At 36.1% G+C, this 22,835-nt stretch overlaps 1 protein-coding gene across 1 annotated transcript; it reads right to left on the bottom strand.

Annotated features, from left to right (window-relative positions):
• Positions 1-1,141: 1,141 nt before the first annotated feature.
• On the bottom strand, positions 1,142-22,795 carry LOC589630 (cullin-1). Its single transcript, XM_789267.5, has 20 exons — positions 22,656-22,795; positions 18,759-19,181; positions 17,014-17,179; positions 16,546-16,713; positions 15,791-15,841; positions 15,239-15,329; positions 13,972-14,135; positions 13,327-13,489; positions 12,949-13,079; positions 12,225-12,332; positions 11,791-11,946; positions 11,059-11,190; positions 10,272-10,466; positions 8,496-8,627; positions 7,796-7,888; positions 7,311-7,364; positions 6,961-7,022; positions 6,402-6,507; positions 5,587-5,700; positions 1,142-5,145 (listed from the first exon to the last, which is right to left on the bottom strand). Exons 2-20 carry the CDS (start codon positions 18,902-18,904, stop codon positions 5,065-5,067), a joined length of 2,313 nt encoding a protein of 770 aa, XP_794360.1. The 5' UTR covers positions 18,905-19,181; positions 22,656-22,795; the 3' UTR covers positions 1,142-5,064.
• Between the last annotated feature and the right edge of the window lie 40 nt (positions 22,796-22,835).

Genomic DNA, 22,835 nt, shown 5'->3' with positions numbered 1-22,835 from the left:
GAACAACTGACTGCAATTTTAGAGGTTCTCCATGGGGTTTATTCCTTTCATTTTTAATGCAATTATCACCTTCAAATGTGTTCTTTTCTATTTTAACTGTAACGTGTTTGCAAAACTTTATTTTGTTTTATATGATTCGTAATAGCAAGTGAAATGTAATTAGGTATTATGTGATTTTAGGTGCACTTTTACACCATAAATTGGACAGGATCATATTCCTTGGTTCTCTATTTCTTCTGTTCTAAAACACATTAAATATCCTGTGTTATAATCATTCTCGTGTTATATGGAACAAAACTTTCATGAAACCTTTAAAAAGGTGTCCTATAAAAAAAAAAATTAAAATTTTTTTTAAAAAAATTGGTTTTGATGGATCCTTAAAATTGTGCTTTGGGGTATAGTACTGGCATTTTTTTTATATCAGGATTATTTTTTTTCTTTTATGAATTATGTTGACAGAAAATGTTGAGAAACAGTTTCAGTATATGAATGAAAGAATATTTCATCTGTTTACAGCCAGGAGGAATCTTGAGACAACAATTTCTTTTTCCTGACTATAGCATTGTTTTTTCCAGGTCCAGTAGGGTATATATAAACATCTTCAGCAACACTCGCATAAAAATGACAATCTCAGCATCATTTTCAATCATCCAGTCTCAGGGGCCCAAAAGGCAGTGTAGGTTAAACATGGCTCAACCAAGTTCAGACACATGGAAGATCACGGTTCATGGTTTGCCATAGCGCAACATAGCACATCTGATGTATCCAAAGTGGATTTCATCTTTAGAGAAGCCAGTCTTCAAAGCAGGTGGAATTGCATTGGTTAGGGAGAGAAACGTTTACAAACTGAAGTACATTGGAAAGTAGGTCTATTACCGGTGATATGGAGTGTGGAGATGATGACATCTCACACTCTGTAAATAAGTCAGCTGGGCCTATTTAGCCATGGATTATATCTGGCTAATAGTTAAGTGACCAGTATATGGGCCATAGTATTATTTGTTCAACCTTCCTGTCTTTCTTTCACTATGATTATACATGTATAATTTTTACCCTTCTCACCTCTCTGTCCCTGTCATTTCTCTTTCATTTCATTCTCTATCTCAATTTAAACACTTCAATAATCAGGCAAGATACATTCTCCATTTCATAATACATGTTAATAACAATTTTCAAAATATTACAATGTAAGTGTTGCCCAGAGTACAATACATTTCTACAACACACGAAGCAAGCATATCTGTAACTTACGTACCAAGGGATGGTTTAGCATAGCAATTGATATAAACTCTCTCACTCTCTTCAACTGATCCTCTCTACTTCTACCATGTTGAGAGGTTATATTATATTCATCTAAATTTAAATCATGTCCTTTGTGTCACAGAAATAACACAAGGTTTATCATTCATGGAAAACTCTGATAGATGTGATATATATGCTACGGAGAGGAGAGCGAGAGAGGAAATAATTGATATGACAATGCTTCATGCAACTGTGGAAACAAAGCTGTGGCATTTCAAGACTAATGCACTTTCCATAGCAACACTATATATATCATAGTATCACTAAAAATCATAAAATTATGAAATTAGAAGCATCATAATGGTTGTTCAAATTTCTATATCATCGACAGACAACTGGACATAGCAAAATATAATGCTTGAACATAAAATACTTCTATTTACTAGAAATAAGAGTTTGAAAATAAAAATAAATCTAGAATCAATAATGTCTATGCACCACCAATAACATTAGTTTTTAGAAGAAAAAAACAAAATTAAATTAATAGAATTTGTTTCCACTTTGTTGAATTCAAGCAAAACGCGATAAATGACATACACATATGCTTGCACAAAATGGACATTCAAAATGCCACTTGCAATTCCTGGTCATTTTTCATCTTTTAAAAAAGGAAAGAAAAATAAATTAGCCATAAAAATTCATTCAATAAATACAACAAAATTCATAGAAAATACGTTGTGCTTATGAAATAGTCTTTACTATCCCGCCTTTGTTTTTTCCCATCAAGTCATCCCGTCTGAGGAAAGTATCTCATTATAGACTTAAAAGATAATTTTCTTCATATAGCATTACCGGTAATTTTTTTATACGTTTTCTCGTCCTTCATATTCTCATTCGTACAAAATTTCATTATCAGATCTCACATTCATCTAGAAACATACATCATTTCAGAAATCTGCTTATGTCTGTACAGGTTAATTTCTGAAAAAGAGAATGTTCCAATCACAAATGTTTCTTATCACATGTATCCAATGCAAAATGATATACTTCTAAAACAAACAAAAAAGAAATTGTGCATATATTCCATCTTGATTGCTGGACCAGCGTCACCGGCACATAAGAAATGATCAGCATAAATCCTGTCTTGCATCCTAGTATATATGTATTTGTGTATTCTGATACAATGGTGGCTACAAATGTTTTTGCTCTTAAGTTTTGTTTAATTTTTGTCCGTGTGGTCGAGAAAATGGATATTGACCACAAAAGGTTAATTAAAGGAAAGGTGAAGTTTAAAGCCCACTGCACACTACGCGATGTGACTACAATCTGATTTTGGAATAATTTGCAATAGCTTTTGATATTAAAATATGTAAAATGTTAATGAGTGAGGTTCTATGTTGCATATGATTCTTAAATTAATATTTGGGGGACATTGCAATCTCTCTCAAAGCAGAAAAAGCAAAATCAGCTCTGAATGAAAGTGATGTCAGTCTAGTAGTGCGATGGTCTACTATTTGGAGCTGATTTGGCATTTACTTCAACCAGCATCTTTTCAATGCATCAACTTTCAATTTGTAGTCTTTTTACCATTAATCAGACCCTAAATTAAGAAGATTATATTGGTTAAAATTTTCATATCTAATACAATTGGAATTTATCAGAAATTTAAGACCTTAAGACCATCTCCACACTTGCAAGAATTATCTGACATATGTATTTTTTACTTTTGTAGTATTCGATGCAATTTGGAATCTATTTAATGGCATCAGAAGCACTCTCATAAATGTCGATAAAAATATTGGCATTATGTTGTATTCACAGGATGTACATGTACATGTAATATTGAAATAAGGATCTTTCTGGGGATTCAAAAGCTAAACCTCTCTATTCCTCTATATTTCTGTGATTTCCAAAATATGAAGGACCTCCAGTACATAACAGGTATACATCGTTATCATCATTACTCTCTAGATTTTCTGGAGAAGATATAATAGGTAATTTTTGCCCAAACTGACCATTATGGTGATTTTGGGTCGGGGAAATTTTTCCAATCATTTCTATCAGCAAAGGATTGTGATGGATCTATCCTATGTGAAAATGTGCCCTGATGCTGCAAAAAGTGGTCATGTTGAAGGCAATCAACAACATTTTTGTCACTTGGGTCAATTTTAAGTCCCCAAAATGACTATTTGTAAAGATATTTGTCCACATCAGGCAACATTTTCAGTTAGAATCAATTGATGGGATGGGTTTTGACATCCAAATTCAATTAAAAAATGTGTTCTGATATCACGACAATCAAACACATTGAATGAGTTTATCCAGGTTTTACCACTTTTGTCATTCCGACCGGTGGCTAGCGTTTTGCGGTTCTGCGCACCGGTTTGAAAGATTTTGACCCACTAGCTTAAAAAATAAGCTTGTCGTGGCTTGCAAGTGGGGTGCTGTTAATTGTGAATTCACCCCATTGAAAGGCTTCTTACTGGAAGTACTGATTGGTAGTCAAATGCTACAACGTGCTTGCATGCAATGATTATTTCAAAAGTGTTGATTAATGGCTCCAAACAGACGTGACAAATATCCAATGTCAGTTACCCATATGACATCCCAGTGAATTCTAAATTAGGGAAAGGTCATAACATGAATTATACTAATACATTTAATGCTAAATGAATTGGATTTACATGTGGACAGTCAAGCCAGCTTTTTTGTATGTGTGTGTGTTCATGTGGAATCGTATCAAATTGTACATTCCTTTGTGTACCAATAGCAATTCTATCACACACAAGGAAAGATGGTAACTTATATCAAGGCCCCACAGTATTCAACTATCGATAAATGTTTGGTTTTCTCTGTTCAATTATATTTGACCGCAACAGTTTGCATTACTGCGCATATCCTTTCAGATTAAAATATGCTCAAAAATAAAAAATAATTTCATCGTTTCAATCTTGAAGACAATTGAATTATTGATACCTACATGTACTACCTCAAGGCGCCCTTTAACTTCAAAATTAACATAACTAATAATAAATTGGAAGTTATAACAGTTTGATCCTTCCTCCAAACTATTGCCAGTAAAAGAATAAATTATGAAACAAAAATAATTGAAAAACATCTGGACTACCAGTTACATGTGTGCATTAGTGTGTTCACAGACCCAGTGAGGTTGGGGGTTCTGTGAATAAAAATAGTATAATATAACACAATTATGTAGAAGGTAAACTGTGCAGTACCAATATATAAATCTTTGCCCTTATGATAATGTTCAGGCAGTCTGGTCCAGAGAGACTATTCCAATTAAAACAGAATATAATTATGACATCTGTATTCAAACATGTATCTATAAAGGGCAAAAAATGCTGGTCCACATTGGTCACCACGTACAACCAGACAAGTGGATTTGCATTTCAAGATGTATTTTGAGAAAAGATAACAAAAGTCATGCTAGTCAACAGAAGATTTCAATTTGACATGTATATAAATACTCTCATAAACGCACAGCCTACATCAAAGTTCATTTCTTTTCTTCTTTTTTGTTTTGTTTTGTTTTGTTTTTTCTGTAGGATGTTGATAGTCTTAATTCAAGGCTGAAGAAGCTTGGTCACAGTGACTCGTTGAGAGGACCTTGTTCCTTGAAAGACTGGAACAAACTAAAGTCTTGTATTGTCCAAGGTCAAATTCATCTCACAAAGACGACTATCCACACTGATTGTTTAAGTCCAGTAGAAGTAACCTTTGACCGGGGAAAATTGTGTCCCTTTAAGTTCCTTCAGTGTGCATGTATGCGAAGGTTGATCTTCGTGTCAAGCATGGTGCATTCTATGCTAGGTAGCTGTACACGTCCTTCTCCCCATCTACACGCTCCAAGTACTCCTTCTCTATCAAGATGTCGATGCATTTCTAAAGGAATTTAACAAAGAAGGGGAATTGTAATGATGATGATGACGATGTTTACCCGGGGTAGCCTCAACAGTATTAAGCTACCATGATAAGATGCTTAATCATTCAAGGAATTTCTTCCTAGCAGGTACCCATTTACTGCACGTGGGTGGACAATGTTAGTTTATCATTATCTCACACACAAAAAACATTAAAGAAACCTCCACATGGACTAAAACAAGTGGATATGAGGGTTTATTGACTTTTCATTGGCCATTACTAAATGCAAGTACAACACTAATTGTTAAGGTTTTAACAACAGGTTAAGATAGACCACCTTTGTAAATTTGGGCCAAAAGACTTCATTGGGAGCGATAAAGGCTTTGGGCTATAGCTTGGTTCTTAGACAAATTCTTTAATATGTATTTGCCAAATCAATCTCTAAAAGAGCATATAGTTTACCTTGATGACAGGCACCTTGGGTTTGAAGCGGCCAGAGAGTTGGGTCAAGACTTCACTCAAGAGCTGTTGGTGCCTCAAAGCCTTCCTCATCTTCATTATACGAACTATTGCAGCCTGTGAAACATCAGAGACACATGCAAATCTTACAAGGCTATATGTCAGAGTGATGAATAGACTTAGCACATGATAATAACGACTATTATAAAAAACATCACCAACAATAATAACAGAAACAACAACACAACAATAACAATGATAATAACAATGTTTCTTGTTTACTATGATAAGACAGAATTTGTTCCTACAAGGTATCCATTACTCTACCTGGGTAAAGAGTGAAAAATGTACATTAATGCCCAGCGAGGGAAATAATTGCCGCGCCAGGACTTGAACCATGTGATCCACAGTCTGGTGACATATCCAAGAGACTCTGACCCATTGGCAAGGTAACATAAGGTTTGGACAACCAAATGTAACAGAGTGCATTTGTATAGATTGCATCTGAGAAACTCCTGTCATGCAAATTTCCTGAACTAAATTCAAAATTTATAGATACTGGTGTAATCATTACAACATTGGACGACAAATTTAATTTCCGTTAAGGCCTATCTACATGTACAAAAAATAAGCAATTTTATACTGCCACAATAACAATATACAATGCACATAATCAGTAGTTCAGGAAATATGAATCCTAAATTAAATCAATGTTCAGTATCTCTATACAATTTGCACAGAATTGATTTCATTCCTTTTCAGAAGTTTATGTTGTGAATCTCATTTTTGAAGACTTATCTTTGGGATGATCAACATACCTGAATAAGAAGCTTCCTATCTTCTTCAATATGCTTGTGTGTTGTCTCCTGTTCTTGTTTCTGCTCTGTCTTCATTGGTACATTAATGTTCACTCGCAGCTTTTTGCTGTTGGGTTTCAAGTATATTGGGGGTCACATATATAAGTTACCTTCAATGAATAAAACATTACTGAAGTAGTACGCAATAATACGTTAATGAATTTTTCACATAAAGCAAAATCATTTTACTCCTGTATTAACTGTTGTAATTTCAGTAAGTTCATTTTATTTTGGGGGATGGAGCAATACATGTATGTTGCCACATTGTCAGACATAGCCACAGGGATGTGGGAAGAACTGCATGTTGTTCTGACACAAACATACACTACTTTGCTGCAAGGTGTTCGATTTACATTCAACTGTTCAATCATCAATCATTGCAAATATTGAAAATATGAAAATATGAAAATATGAAAATAAACACTGAATTTAATTCTATGAGTCAATTCACTTGATTCTTTGAAGAAACAAAATGTTTGGGAAAAACAATAAACTTATACTACTGAATATTGCAGCTTACTTTTTGTAGCCCTGGTATAACTTGACTTCAGTTGTTGGCTTGAGTTCATCATCACCATCATCCTATAGAAAAAAGTGTGGACATGAGAACAAGTTCATGATTTAATGGCACGCTTTCATATTTTATATGGGAATAGGAGGCAGACTTTCCAAATAAAGACATGTAGTTACACAGATATTTATTAGTGTTTATATGATACAATATTCATGACACTCCCAAAAGAGTAGAAATTTCTAGATAGAATTCACTTATACACATCAGTTATCTTAGATGGGAGGCTTATCTTCACATCAATTATTTCACATAACTCCTTATTTTAAATATCAGTAAGCAATTCATGATGTACTCACCCCAACTAACAGTTTGCACTTGAGAAGAATTTGAATGACTTGAGTCAGTATGTCCTGTAAGGGGGAAAAACAAGAAAAAATGCATCTTACATAAAAGAAACAAAACTACAAGTAGAGCAAATCAAGTTCAATCCCAAAACATGGTTCACAATGTTTTAAACTTGTATTGTCGTAAAACAAACCTTTCAATAAGCTAAAAAAGAGGAAAGGATAATGTTCCAGATTTTTTTGAAGTACACCTTTTTGTTGACATATACAAATGACAAAATACAGTAAATATACAGACATATATATATATACATATACAGTAGGCTTACGGTTGCACCATGTGAGAGAGAGAGGAGGGGGGAGGATTGGGGGGTCCTGAAAAGGACCGTTGGTAATCTTTCTTGAGCTATAGTTTCAAAGAGAACTATAGCGCTGGTGGGAGAGGATGGGTGGTAGGAGGGTAATAAGGCTGGACATCTTGCCATTTCATGACTTACCATTTTGATCTGTGTGCTGTCATGGAGCTGTTGTATTGTGTACGAATCAGAGACATTGAACTGTAAGAGTACAGCCATCTGAAATGTTGAAGCCTGTAAAGGAAAGAAGGAACAAAGAATGGTAGTAGTTAGATTTAAAGAGAGGACACTTTTCCTAAAAATACCATGTTTGGAATACTATTGAACAGCCAGGCAATAATATCTTGAAATCTTGCTAGAGGGAGGTTTTACAAGGTTTCAAATTGTCAATCAGGGAAATATCAAAGACACAAATAACATGAATAACAGCTATAAAATTGTATTTCAAAATGACAAGGTATCAAAGACCTGATTTGGGGCAGAAAACAAATAAAATGAACAAAATTTCAAAAATCAAACTTCAAAATAAAACATTTTATTAAATTTTCTGAACAAATCATAACTTCAAAACAGCTTCAAGCTATTCCTTAACAGCTATATCCTTAGCCTTATCCATTAGGAATAAAATTTAGGCTACAACAGCTTTACAACATATGTATCCAGCTATACTTCTCATATATATATTGTAGTCTGTTACAGACTGCTTTTGCCTTGCTTCTTGTGCTGTGTATGTGGGAAGGAGACAGAGAATCATACACTAAATTGATCCTACACTATTGCTGTAAGAGTTCTTCAGCAACAGATTACATATTACGATAAAATCTAGAGTAAACTTCTGTACCTGCAATGTGTATCTATTCTTGAAGCAACTAGTGACCAGCTCTCCCTTAGACATTTGAAAGATCCACATAAGTTTCCTCCCACTGTGCTGGCTGCCATAGAAGGTGGTGAATCGTTGAAAGCTTCGCTCCAACTGATAATTGGTGAAAATCATAAAAGAAATTGTTGTAAATGCCACTCAGGAAAAATACTTTCCACATTATCCATACATTCATTGACATCTGTACAGCCACTGATATTACTGGTAAGGACGTATAACAAAACAAGGGAAACGCTCTCGGCGGTCTCGCCTGCATTACAGAATTCGATATGATGAAAAATTTAAGGTTGGAACATTATTTATAGGCAGGGTGGCCCATTAGCAGGCCCCACAAAAAGAAATCCTCCGAATATGATCAGCATTTTGAAGTGAACATACATGCCAACATTTGAAAATCAGAAATCTGTACAAATTATGCTATTTTCAAAAAAAAGAGGAACAATCCTAACTCTCCTATTCAATACTACAGACAAATTTGTACAGGAAGAGGAACACCTGCATTAAAATGATAATTATCTTCTCCCAAAAAGAGGAATGTTCCTCTTTAATCTGAACAGTTGGCATGTATGGACTAAGAATCATCAGGAAAATTATTTACTATTAATGGTGCCACGATCGATAACTTGAATGAAATATGAACAAATTATTAAAAAAATTGATTTATTAATTCTCATATTGAGTTGTAAAAACATAATCCAAGTCTACTGACCTAAAATGGCCTTTGACCTTGTGACCTCGAATTTGTGTCATATGATTTGTGATACTTGGTAACCCTTGGGTACAAGTTTCATGGAATTTGAACACACAATTTTGAAAATATGCTAAAAATTCAAAATCTTGATGTTGATGCCACAACAAAGTCTAAGTTTGTTGACATAAAATGACCTTTGACGTTAACTTAGTGACCTGATATACTGCTCACATGATTGGGGATACTTGATAATCCTATAGTCCAAGTTTCAATGACTAAGAACTTAAACTTTCAAAATTATATCAAAAATTCAAAAACTTAACCTTTGGTTAAGTTTTCGATGTTGACGCCGCCGCTGCCGTCGCCGTCACCGGAAAAGCGACGCCTATGTCTCGCTTTTTTGCTACGCAGGGGAGACAAAAAGGAAGCACCGCATTATGTCTCGCCCACCAAATTACATGAATGTTTCAAAAAAACATCCCTAACAAAAGTGTGCATAGCAATCTTTTACTGACAGTTGCCATGATTGTGTTAGAAAATAAGTCTTGGTTCCAAATTTATTTTGTCCCAATGGGATAAATGGATGAAAAATTATTTGTGACCACAAAGTCTCGCTTACACATTTGGTGGGCAAGACAATCAAAATAGTCAACATTACTTTGGCAGAACATTTCACACAATGTCTAAAAGCTTTGCGCACATTGTTCACCTGGATAAAGCTGGGTAGGCAAAAAGGGGTGTGAGAAAATTGTTATGGATTTTCTTCCTACCAGGTAAAAATTTATTTTGTAAGGTCAAGATCAATACATCAAGATAGAACACAGTGATAACCACCATGCCTGGACTGATCACCATTAACAACTCAATATGCCCTTAGGTGAATGTTCAACTTAACCTTTTTTTCATGAAATACCTTCATAACACAACTGTGTTACATATTTACAATGAAAATCACATTATCCATACATTATAGCAATGAACCCCTGTATGAAATATCTATATAGACTGGTTAAACTTGATGCAGGGGCCTCTCTCTGATGTCTTACCTCGCTAGGAAGGTTGAAGGTACAGCCTTGCTGGAAGGGCCATGACCCTGAACACAGGACTTGAATGCTGAAATCAATATCTAGAGATTCACTGCTTGCTAGGTGGTTCTTGAACTGTTCATTCAGGTCTTTGCTTAGACCAATGTCCTGGAACATCCTCTGCAGTTTGGAAGTGTACTCAAAGCCACATGCTTGCTGTTACATGAAAATAAAATGTATTGTTAAAACTTTATGAAACATGCTGCATGCTGTTGCTCTTAATTATTATGGGTTTTTTTCTTCAGGTTGAGCAGTTTACTGTAGGAATATAATTTAAACAATCATTGTAGCTTAGTTATTTAGATTACCTTTACATAACCTTTTTACGTTTTGATAGTTCACTTTGTCTTGCAGCCTCACAACTATCAACCTTCTTTATTTTATTCTGGGTATCTTAATTGTAGCTAACTTGCTGGAACTATTTCACTATTATATGCATCTAATATTCTAGAATTGAAGTTGTCTGTTGCAAAATCACCATCAACTAGCACATACAATTAAACCTGGAGCGGAATTCTTAAAGCTTATGTCATCTTTTGTATGACGTAAATTTGTGAAAGATATTTTGCAGAATACCACCCCTATTTATTACAACAAACAATGCTATCATTATCAAAGAATTCCCACAAAATAATGACTTCTAGAGGCAAAAAGTTTTCACAGAATATATCCATATATATCCATTCATTTTGTAGGAAGGTATACTGTATGAATAATGCTGATAAGGAAGAGATGATGCATTGATTACCTTGAGTTTTGAGATCATACTGGCTTCTGCATCATCACTGGCTGAATTATGATGAACAAGTCTCTTAGCGAGCATCTTGGAGTAGAACTTCTGGAAAACATCTTTGTCATCTATGTACTTGAACACTACCATCTAGAATGAACAATATGGTCAAAATGCACTACTCAATACATTGTATCATTACATTCTTGTTACTAGAGTGAAGTTTCCTAAATAATTGCTTGCTAAAAATTGTTGAAATTATTTAGTGAAACATTAATATCATATCGATGCATACATCAATATCATTATTAAAGACAACAGTAAATTTGTCATAACTCTACAATAACTGCCATTGATAACCACATTGCATGCTTTCAGACTGTTATTTTTTTCCTCCTATTCTCATCAAATCCGAAATGAAACTTGTGATAGTTAGTATACATCGCTTTTTATGGTGTAAAAGTCAAAGATAAATGCAACATTTTCAGTTTTTTATACACTATCCTGAGTCATGTATAACGCTGTACAAATTTTCACACAAATAATGAGAAATATCATCTATTCAGTTGGCTAAAAAACTTTTCATATAATTAATGTGTACATGTGATTTATGGAGGCAATAAGACTAAGTTATTCTGATACCACAGTCATGTCTCATCTTTGCACACTTATGATTCAACTACTCTGCCTTAGTAAAATGGTATCCTGAATATTTCCAAAAAAGTTTTTTTCACTGAAGCTTATGCGTACCACTTGATTTAGTGTGTCTTCTAATTCTGCTTCCTCTGGATTCTTGGAGCTCTTTTTGAGCAGTGAATCGCAGTACTTGGCCAGGAGCTCTGGAGATTTACTTGATGAATTGGCCATCTTGGTGACAGCATTGCTGTTGATGAATCTTCCACAGGCCTAGAAGTTGATGGCGTCAAGAAGTAAAATAACAAGCAATGAAATTCAAAATAATCCAATAACTGTAACTTGCTAGTACTGTACAACACCAATGCACAAATGAATATCCCGGGTATGACAAGGTGTACATTAAAGAACTGTTGAGTAACAGGTAATGAACAAATCTTGCATGTTTATTGGGAAACAACTTGATTACTGTAGACATGAATAACATTATCAAACTATATTTCTCTAAAAGCATTTTTTTTTTTAATGTGTAATAGAAGGAAGCAGCTTACCTTGTCTAGCGATGCAACAAAGCCTGAGTCATTGTTAAAAGCAGTGAGAACCAAGGCATTATACTTCTTGTGAACATCAAGGATGGTCTGTACATACAGCTTAGGATCCTAGAAAAAGAAACAACATCAAGACAATTGGTAGAAATTTAGATTATAAAACCTGTAAAAATAAATTTTCTGGTTCAAAATGATATCCCATCAGCATATAGCTGTGACAGCTTTAGATACATCTATATTTGTAAAAAATGTTTACATTATTTTGTACATGAGTAGTAACAGTCAGCTGTTGTACAGCAAAGTCTCTACATGTTTGCTTTTGAAACTGTTAACTTGGTTTTGGTTTGGCATGAAATTATGTAACATCCAAATGTGACCATTTTCAATAAATGAAGAGAGGGCACTGCAAATAAATGCCATGTCTATGGTGTTGTATGATTTACATGCCAGGGACGGCTACTTTGCAGTCAATTCACTACAATACCCTCAACTTAAACCATGAACCCAATACTATACCTAACCCTAGATCTGACCTAAAACCAAAGAGCAAGCATAACCTACATCTTTGAGCCCGCAGCAAATGTCGCCAAAGCAATTGTCAGATCTATCAATGTCTATGGGACGTGGTCATATATAATGTAAGGGCTGAATTTCAATAGCAAAACCTATACACTACACTGTGGCTACATATGTTTCTACATGAATAAATATCATAAATGATACTCACATTAACAGCTGTTTCTCCACACTTCTCAATGGCAGCCAATCCTTGGTTACAGATGTGTGTCTCCAGGAGTGTCATGAGCTGACCAAGTCCATCGGGTATGCGTGATACTAAGCTGTACATTCTTGCAAGATCTGTGCATGGACCAAATACGAAAATATGTTATTCAATCCATCCACAGCTGCAGTCATTGCTTCTCCAATACACCTTCACATATATGTATCTTTGTTGATTAACAACCCCTGTGACCTTTCATATCTAACCTCATGAACCCTAACTCTCGTCATGAAATGAAATAGCTGGATAATTTACATTTGTCATACGGGATGCATTGCATGGAATCGCCCAATAATTTCTATGCTTGAAAACGCAGTTTCTCACCATCATTTTTATCAGCATCAAGGAGATTCTGGAATTCTGAGTAGAAGATGTCAAGATGTTTCTTGATGAGTACCCTCTCACATCTCTTAGCCAGATCATCATGTGTGCTCTCATGTAGGTAAACCTGGACTCGTCTTCTCTCTTCAAGCAATCTTGTCTCAGCCTGAGTAAATTTAATTAATTGGATTAAAAAATAATAAAAATCATCAATTTCACAAGTAAATGACAAGAGCACAATCTAAGATTTGTGAAAAAACTAGCAATACTCAGAATTTCGTACAGAGTTTGGGTATCACTGAGCAGCTGTTATACATTGCTCATGGTAAATTGTCATCATGTTATTCAGGTGCGTTTGACCGTACTAAACTGAAGGTCATATGTATTTTCCATTAGAAAGCTTTGAACCTCTAGTTTCATAAAAATACACACACAAAAAGAATTTCATCAACAGCTGACATGTCTGCACCTAGCAATGTCAAACGTACCAATTATTTATTAAGAAATTAGGGCTGAAGTTTGGCAGGAATCAGTTCTTCAGATAACGCGATCACGAGAACAGGACCTACGGATGGACAGACAACCCGAAAACATAATGCCTCCGGCTACTTCGTAATGGAGGCATAACAAAAAAAAAACACCTCTTACCTTCTTCATATACTCTGTAACAGGGTTCTGTCTGAGAAACTCTGTGCTCTCTGAAGTGTAGAAGCGTTCTGTCTCAGATAGGAACTGACTCTCAAACGAGTCCTTGTACACACTCAAGGTTGGACCTTTAGCAGTTGGCTCATCTTCATTCAAACCAAGTTCAACTGTAAAGCAAAGAGAAGGAATGATAAAATACAGGTGTCACCACATTGCAATACAAACATATGTATCTGAATGACATCATTCCACCATTAAAACAGACATGCAAGAAAACATTAAGCTACAGTCCCATATACGTCCCGGACCGTCCCGGACCATCCCGGACTCCATCCGGGGTGATCCGGGATTCGGTCCGTGTTGACACCGTGTTGGCACCGGGGTGGTCCTGGATGGTCCTGGATGGTCCTGGGCGGTCAATAACTCACTCCCGGACTGCCACGGATCAACACGGACCGCCCCGGCGCCACTACGGATGACCCCGGACCCAGCACGGTGGCTACACGGATCACCCCGGATCAAACTATTGTCCCGGACCGTCCCGGACCACCCCGGCAGTTTTTGACCGTCAAAAACATCCGGGGTCGACTCCCGGACCGCCCAGGACCATCCAGGACCATCCAGGACCATCCAGGACCACCCCGGTGCCAACACGGTGTCAACACGGACCGAATCCCGGATCACCCCGGATGGGGTCCGGGATGGTCCGGGACGGTCCGGGACGTATATGGGACTTTTTTGAACAAAACATCCCGGACCATCCCGGATCACCCCAGACCATGGTCCGGGATGGTCCGGAGTGGTCCGTGCTCGTCCGTGCTGGTCCGGCTTTATATGGGACTGGGGCTTTAGGAAACTATCGTCCAATAACTGCTCCTTTAAAAGTTTCTCTTACAACATTTGTTCCTCTATCATTTGCTCCATGTTTTCTATTTGTTGAATGTTTAGGGTTAGGGTTAGGATAGAGTTTCATGCTAAGTTATGTTTGTTAAGGTTAGGGTCAGGGTATGGTGTTGACTTCAGGATTGAATTCAGAAGTTTAATTAGTGTAAGGAAATTGACTGCAGAGAAAGTGTCAGCAGAGCATGTGGTTCCCTAGTCCTAAAAATTATCTTCAGTACGTATAACACTTCTGGAAATATTCAGCAAGTGTATGTAAACATGGTCCTTTAACCCATGCTGTGACTGCATCTTCAAGATGGTGTCAATATATTTGACAAGTCAAAGTCATTGAAATACTGACTCTGAAACTTCATGAAATAATTCTTACCATAACATTGAATCACACCACTGACCAGCCGTGTGTTGATTGGCTCTCCATGCCTTTCCCTTTCAATTAATTTCAGAACAGCATTGGTAACCTGGAAGAGTGATATTACAATAACATATGAAAAGACTAAAACAATAACAAAATTAAAAAAGCCTCATCAATACTACATGACCAATACATTAAAAAGTTCAGTTATATCAAAAACACCATTCACTTACATATCTTAAGATGCATTGTACATTTTAAGATGCTATTTATTTTTGCCAATGTATATATGTATAAATAACCCAACTCCAGCTGCTTTGCAGGTTACATAAAATGTACAAAATATGTTTTTGAATGGAATAATAAACAATTAAAACTGGACAACCCAATTGAAGGGCCTCCATATAAATTTTATCACGACATCAGTTGTTTTTATCTATGTTGAAGTGGGAAGTTTATAGAGTCTGCATGCAAACTAGAATAACTGATATTTAAAATGATTATTTAACATGTATTTTTGTCCTTAAAAGCTTTTCTAAGTAATGCTATAAATCACTTAAAATGTACCTGTTTGTTGAGTGGCTTGAACAAGTGCTCTCTCCATGTGACCAGGGCAAGCTGCAAGCGAAAGATATTATATCAAACATGGTATATTAATACATATAATACAAGACATAAAGTAAAAAAGTAAAAACTTATTTTATCAATAAATATCTCACAAATTTACTAAAAGAATGAACACCGAAATGTGTGCATACAGACATGAACATACATGTATGCAAATAATTTGGCTGTCCTATTTAAATGATATAAGGACAACAAAAAAGTGAAATTATAAGTGGAAGTTAAAGGTAGAATCCATGTGATATTTCTATGTCCTTTGTTGTGGATATGCCCAATTAAAGAGCCCAATGAATATAGTACCTCATCCAAAGCTGTTATTTATAGTATGTTAGTGTGTCATAGGGCGAATCATCAAGTGTCAAGGGTAGCGCTTCATAATGATGTACAAGCCAATTATATACTGGACACCGCTGGGGATAGTATTTGGAAATCTGCATGTTTGGACCACTACACACAATAGAAGAGGTTCCTTGATCATGATCAAATGACTCAAAGAAAATTGGATATCAACAACATTCCACTTAACATAGTATCCTGTTTCTTTTTTCCACTAATTTCATCAAAAAATGAAAAATATCTTGAAATGACCATCAGACAATGGTCATATCAAGAGACTTTTTGATGAAATAATTTACATGGATAAATGTTATGTATTGTACAGGATGCAATGCACACAATTACACAAAAAATGTACTTACGGAGTAGATTTCATAGATGCCTTTACGCCCCTCATCACACTCTCTTCTAACCCAGTGTCGGTTGAGGTAGGAACACATGCCATCCAATACCTTGCTGGAGAATTGATAGTCTTCCCATTGCTTTGTGTAGTATGTCAACACACTCTCATCCATTAGGTCAGAGCCATCCTAAGGAATAATATAATTAACATTGAGTTCTTCTTAGCTAAAAATGTGTGTATAATTCAAGTGTAAAGTTATTATGTGAAAACACTGTGTAAACAGAAACCATTAGACAGTCTATCTGTTGGGGTCATAATGGAATGAGAACTAGTTAAACTACCATTTTCAAATTCTGTTGTAAATTCTTAATGACTTTGTGTTTGTAAATGATCACATAAACGATAATATATGACATGTACACACAAGAGAAAGACAAGGAAATAATAAAAATACCCTTAAGTTTGTTGCTTTGCTTTTAATACTTACTTGTCTTAGGCTTACAAGGTAATCCCTAAGAAAATCCCGTAGTCTTTTGTAGAGTTCAAGGCCCACAAACTGTGCGCCACCTTGCACTGTGCCCTTTTTGCTCTTAGCCGATGTTGTCCGTGCCTGCTGAAGCTGATTGACATTTGTACAGTAGTTATATACATAGCTGTACAAGTGAAGACAATTAAGGAAAGTAGGTTCATACAGAGATCTTGATGTCTTACATGTACATGTGCCTGCAGGTTTGTAAGTTCTTACATATTTTAACCTTTATTGCGCTGCCCAATTGTACAAAGATATCATGAATACATGTACATGTATGTGTATAGACGCCCACATGTATGTACAGTGTACTAAAAGTAAATTGATCTTCTTTTTTACTACACTGTACTGATACTATAAAACCAGAAACTTTTGTGTTCCTGAAATGTTCATAAATTTTGCTAGTGTTTCAGATTAGCAAAAATTTCATGCTGCAAAATAATTAAATCATAATTTTCACAACATTAATTTTTTAAAACTTACAAAAAGTTTCTTGCCATCAAAATGCCCATCCTAGACAATTCCTGAAAGTTTCTGGTTTTATAATATATGAAACTCATTCTAACACATTTGACCAAGTCACTGACCTCCACTAATCTATTTACGGACCAATGAAATGCATACAAGGAAATAAGAACAAATCTAAGTAATTCCTACCATGAATCTTTTGTTCTAACATTAACTTCTTTTTATAACTTTTTTGGGGGGAGGTAGGACATGGGGACCTCTTCCTGCCTAAAAGTTTTCATGGTTTAAGAATGACGATGTACTCCTTATAAATATTTAAATCATGTGTACTGGGTATATACAGTAGCTTATTAATTGTTTCAAACTAACCTGTTAATTTCATAAATATGTATTTGCAATCACTATAAACAGTACATGTTCTTAGCAAAATGCCAGCAGCATTAAGATATTTCTGAAATTCTTGCATAACACATGTAAAGGGCGGTGAACAGCAGGTAGTCCGAAAGTTCCATCATTACATGACAAAGATTAGGATGTCACAGAAAGTGCTGATCAGTAAATTAGCGGCAGTAAATAAAGTCCTCTTCCATGTACTATTATAAAATGTGTTCAAGAATGAAGCCAATGAAAAGCGTTGAAATGGATCATGTGTGCGTGCACTAATTTGATATGCACGGGAGTGCATGTTGTTGATAACAACTGTCACTTTCTCGACTTTATACTCATATTGTAAACCCATCTTATAAAACAAATGCATAGCCTGTCTATCTTGTCATCTTGTGTCACATTCACATTTACAAGAAAAGTCCCTAAGTAACTACAATTGGCATTGTACATTGTACTAGGAGTGTACAAAGCATGGAAGAGCATTCATTACCTGGTACATGGAAATCACGTACATGTAAACCTTCAAGTATTGTACACGTAGGGCAGCTTGGAAATAGTTGAAATAAGGTATTACACTGTAGTTGGAACTTTGCACTTTTCTTTGACAAAATTTATGGTTTGGATATTAAATATCTGTTTAATTTAGCTTACAATTGATTACCATAACCTTTCATGTCTGTACCTTTCCTATTGCACTTTGTATAAATGTATCTTGTACATATTTCATCTTCTGCACAAGCTGCGCCTTGAGCATTTGACTGTCCAGTAGATTTGGCACCTTATAAATCTTATGTATTATTATTATTATTATTATGCTCAGTGATACTTGATAAATTTACAAAGGATACGAGTAGAGCTCCATATAGCGTTTCTTGGGCATTGCTTGGCTGGAGTAAACCTGTTGGATCCCTGCTCTCAAGTCGTCCCATATCTGATCTAAGCTAGTCAATTTCAACCCATGAGGGTTTTGACCCCTGTTCGGTCGATTGGACATTTCTGTGGAGAGTTTATGAAGTTCTTGGATGATAGAGTTGCTTTCAATAGAGCACTTTTTCAAATCTCAGTGTCCAATATCACTCTAGCGGAGAGATGGCTTTAACTGTGCAAGTTGCTTAGGTGTAGAGTTGCATTTTCCAGGTGATATAAAAGACTGATAACCAGATATTACACTATTGCACAAGGACTATTTGAAGCCTGATGCAGATGCCTTCTGGTCTGTTGGTTGTAGCCTTGGAGCTAGAAGTATTGTCTCATAAGCTGATGACATTGTCCTGAAAAGAGATAATTTTTTTTAAATAAATAATACTAATATAATAATATATATATTTTTTTTTAATGTATCAGAGCAAAAGGAAGGAACAAAATATTACAGAAGTCAGGTCACAGTTCCACCAAATTGAGAACAAAACCTCCCCCCCCCCCCCCAAAAAAAAAAAAAAAACATGTGTATATGGACGCACTTAAATATGTTGGTCATGACGCCTGAAAGAATGACAAATATTCTTTCAGAAATTCTTACAATTATATTCTTATTCAAAATTAGATAGGCAAAAACGAGGGACATTTTCATTATAAACTTACCAAATATATTTTCACGATTGAATAAAAAAACAAGTTTAAGGTGCATACATGACATAACATATCATCCTCAACTCAACTAAAAAAGCCTGTAACACATGAAATAGACCCGAGGGTTCTCAACACTGCCAAGTTCAGAGTTGCCTTAACTGACTAATCAGTATGGTGGATCTACATCTCACAAATAGCTACAAGTAACATTCATCATCATTATGATACTAATTTATAACCACTCATCACAACAGTGTTTTGGAGCAACTTCATAAGTTTCACAGAGTACATAGATTTCTTACTAAAAATGTCATTTTAGAGAGACAAAAGGCGTGCTTTTGCGACATCAAAATGACATTCTTGTGAAGAAGAAAAAAATGCCTAGCTCACAAAACAGGGTCATCCAATATATTAGGCTTAAACTTACTTACAGCTGTACATTTTGTAGTCAGTTTGAAAACGATCAACTAGTTAGAGAAAGCGATGTTAATAAGAGGCCAAAGATCTGCATGTATCTGCATTTTTCTGACAGATCCTGTAACTAACTTGAAGTACATGTATACAAAATTATGTGGCATTACATGGCATTACAGGCTGTTGTGCAGTGGATGGTCTTAGGTAATTGAATATCTACATCTGTGGGTTTAAATGCAGGCTCACAAATTGTTGGAGGTCATCCCTGTACAGCGATCTCTTTTACAAGGTTTTCCCTGACAACCTTGTACTGTACATGAGTAGTCACTTAACCTAATACCACATACACTCTAAATGAGCAACCTTGATATAGTTTGGGACTTCGGGTCAATATGATATGCATCGAAAGGTCAACATATTTTTACATGTACTTGTTACATTGTGAACTCATGAACTAAATGAGATGTCAGAGTTCTATCAATGTAAAATACATGTTAGCTCATTATCAACAGGAACAAGTGAAAGGTAATAGCAATTACTCCAGTATCGAATTTTCACATGTTCGGTTAAATTCCTGACAGATTTCAAACTGCTTTGTACGAGAAGAAAGAAGAATCCACTAGTGAACGCCAAAGAAAGTTTGCAAGCTTCGGCGGGTGTGGGAATGGGTGGGAATTATAAACAATGTAGGTTATGTTTACATCACTCTTCATGCTGGGGTATTGGTGCCAATTTACAGCGTGTCCACACACAAAAGAATTTATCCTGAAACTCTATAACGTAACATCGTATAAAGAATCATCGTACAAATTCCAGGGTGTCCACACACAAGAAGCGTCGTATAAAGAATCATCGTATTAATTCCAGGGTGTCCACACACACAAGAAAGTAATCACGAAACTCTACAGTGAAAGTCGTATAGGTGCGCAGTTTGCTACTGCGGTCATGGAAAGGAAGCGAAAATGAGAGGTCAGGTCTCCTTTCGCACGAGGGCACCTTTCAGCCCCGCCCAGTTATACTGCTCTAGCTCGACTAGTTATACTAGTTACGACCACACACAACACATTCCGTGATTAGGCGTGATTAGTTATACGACGTATAACTAATCACGCCTAATTAGTAAGCGTCCACACACACAATTTCATCGTACAACTTTCGCGAAACAGTATAACTATCCCGTAACGGTATAACTACAGGTTTTGTAATCACGGCTAATCACAGAAAATGTTGTGTGTGGACACGGGGTTATGTAAGGTGATATTGATATCTATTTCATATATTATGTAAGACAGGACGGCTGTGATATGACAAGACATTGCAAGTCGTTTTTTGTGAAAATTGACTTTTGAACTTATTTGGCTTTATAATCTAGCTTCCAATCGATCTTGAACTTGAAACCTGAATGCTCCCAGTTACTGAAATATGGCACCCCCTCCCAACAAAAATTGTTCCAAATTTGTTGGTAAAATAATGAAAGTAATACGCTGGCTCCTTCTCAAGATGTTCAGGGCAAAACAAAGAAAACTTCTCACCACTTCATTGTTTACCAACAAATTTACAACAATTATTGTTGGGAGAAGTACACACACATTCATTTGCTGCGCTGTTACTGTGCATGCATACTTTCTTTTCGCCATGTTGAATTGACGATAAAACATGGAAGAATCATCGGGGTAGGATGAAGAATCACCCCCTTTTTCCCATCAAAGACTTCTTCAAATTATAATTTCAAGTGGCCAGAGAGATGCCCAGAGGAATTGAGCAACCGAGTAAGTCAAAATTGTAATTACTCCGTTTGCATATTTTGAGATAATGTCGCCGACCCGCTGTTTGAATTATTTTCCTATGCGGCCTCTGAAGCTACGATTTTGGCGTCGGCGTCGGAGCTTCCTGGAGTTACCTCTGAGTCTGTGAGTAGGGACGCTGGTCCGAGAATGAGGATCATCCTCATAAACGAGGATATCCTTGTTTAACGCGGACAAATTGCGTCCTCTAAAATAAGGATCGTCTGCAACTTTGAGGACATTTTTTTTCATCGGTGCTCTGCGGGTTTCGGGTTACCGAACTGCCGCTGGCGATGCAAAAATAAGATTCCTCATGGGAAAATAATCCTAGACCTAGTTCAGCGTCTACTTTTATGGGTTGTCCGTCTTCCCGAGGATATATTGCTCATAGACCTCTAGAATGTGAAAGTCTCTGTAGGCTTTAGATCTAGACCTCTACAACTACAAAGTCAATGTAAACTAAAAATGCATCAAGAAAATCATTGCAGAATCCGTTTATCGCATCGCCAACGCGCCGATCAAAATTATGAAACGTCTGCGAAAATACGGATGATCCTTATTTTTGAGGATGCATTGCATCGGTCCGTTTTTACGAAGAGTCGAAGACGATGCTCGTTTATGAAGACGATCCTTATTCTCGGACCATCGCCGGTCACCCCTACTGTCCCGATAGTGATGACTGCCAAGAGCGAGATGCTTCGTGTAAAATAAAATACATTGTTTTGCCATCTCACGGCCGAGGACCTGAGCCACATATGACTATAACTGTAGGCCCTAGCTCTTCATGTACATTCTAGGGCTAGGCTTATCAATTCAATACCATGTCATAGGCATAGCTAATGAATGCCATTGGAATGAGCTGGCGCTGTTGTTGTTGTGAATTTGACGCGCTCGTGTGGCAAATTCCTTGTAAAAATCCAAATCTGGTACTTAAACTAATTGAAATCCTTTTTGTATAAAAGTTCTATATTATTTTACCTTCATTTTCTCTTGATTTGATTCTGGAACGGTAGACCCAAGGTTGTTTTTTGATGATATCTATGTCGGTTGACGCCGGTATTTTTAGGAGCTTTCCTGCAATTGCGTACGTGCGGCACTGCACTATAAGCTGAAAAACGGGTGCGCTAAATTTGTAGAACGAGCGAGAGAGAAGAAAAC

This window comes from Strongylocentrotus purpuratus, unplaced genomic scaffold (genome assembly GCF_000002235.5).
Source record: "Strongylocentrotus purpuratus isolate Spur 01 unplaced genomic scaffold, Spur_5.0 spur5_scaffold_6, whole genome shotgun sequence".
Taxonomy (NCBI): Eukaryota; Metazoa; Echinodermata; class Echinoidea; order Camarodonta; family Strongylocentrotidae; genus Strongylocentrotus; species Strongylocentrotus purpuratus.
This window is presented reverse-complemented; position numbering and strand designations above follow the sequence as displayed.

What these genes read in the sequence shown, in the direction of transcription:
- LOC589630 (XM_789267.5), bottom strand. Translation starts at nt 18,904, where the DNA reads ATGTCCAATCGACCGAACAGGGGTCAAAACCCTCATGGGTTGAAATTG. An exon ending in ACCTTGTAAGCCTAAGACAA is followed by an intron (nt 16,714 to 17,013) that starts GTAAGTATTAAA and finishes ATTATTCCTTAG; the next exon opens with GATGGCTCTGACCTAATGGA. An exon ending in TGATGCTGATAAAAATGATG is followed by an intron (nt 13,080 to 13,326) that starts GTGAGAAACTGC and finishes GTCCATGCACAG; the next exon opens with ATCTTGCAAGAATGTACAGC.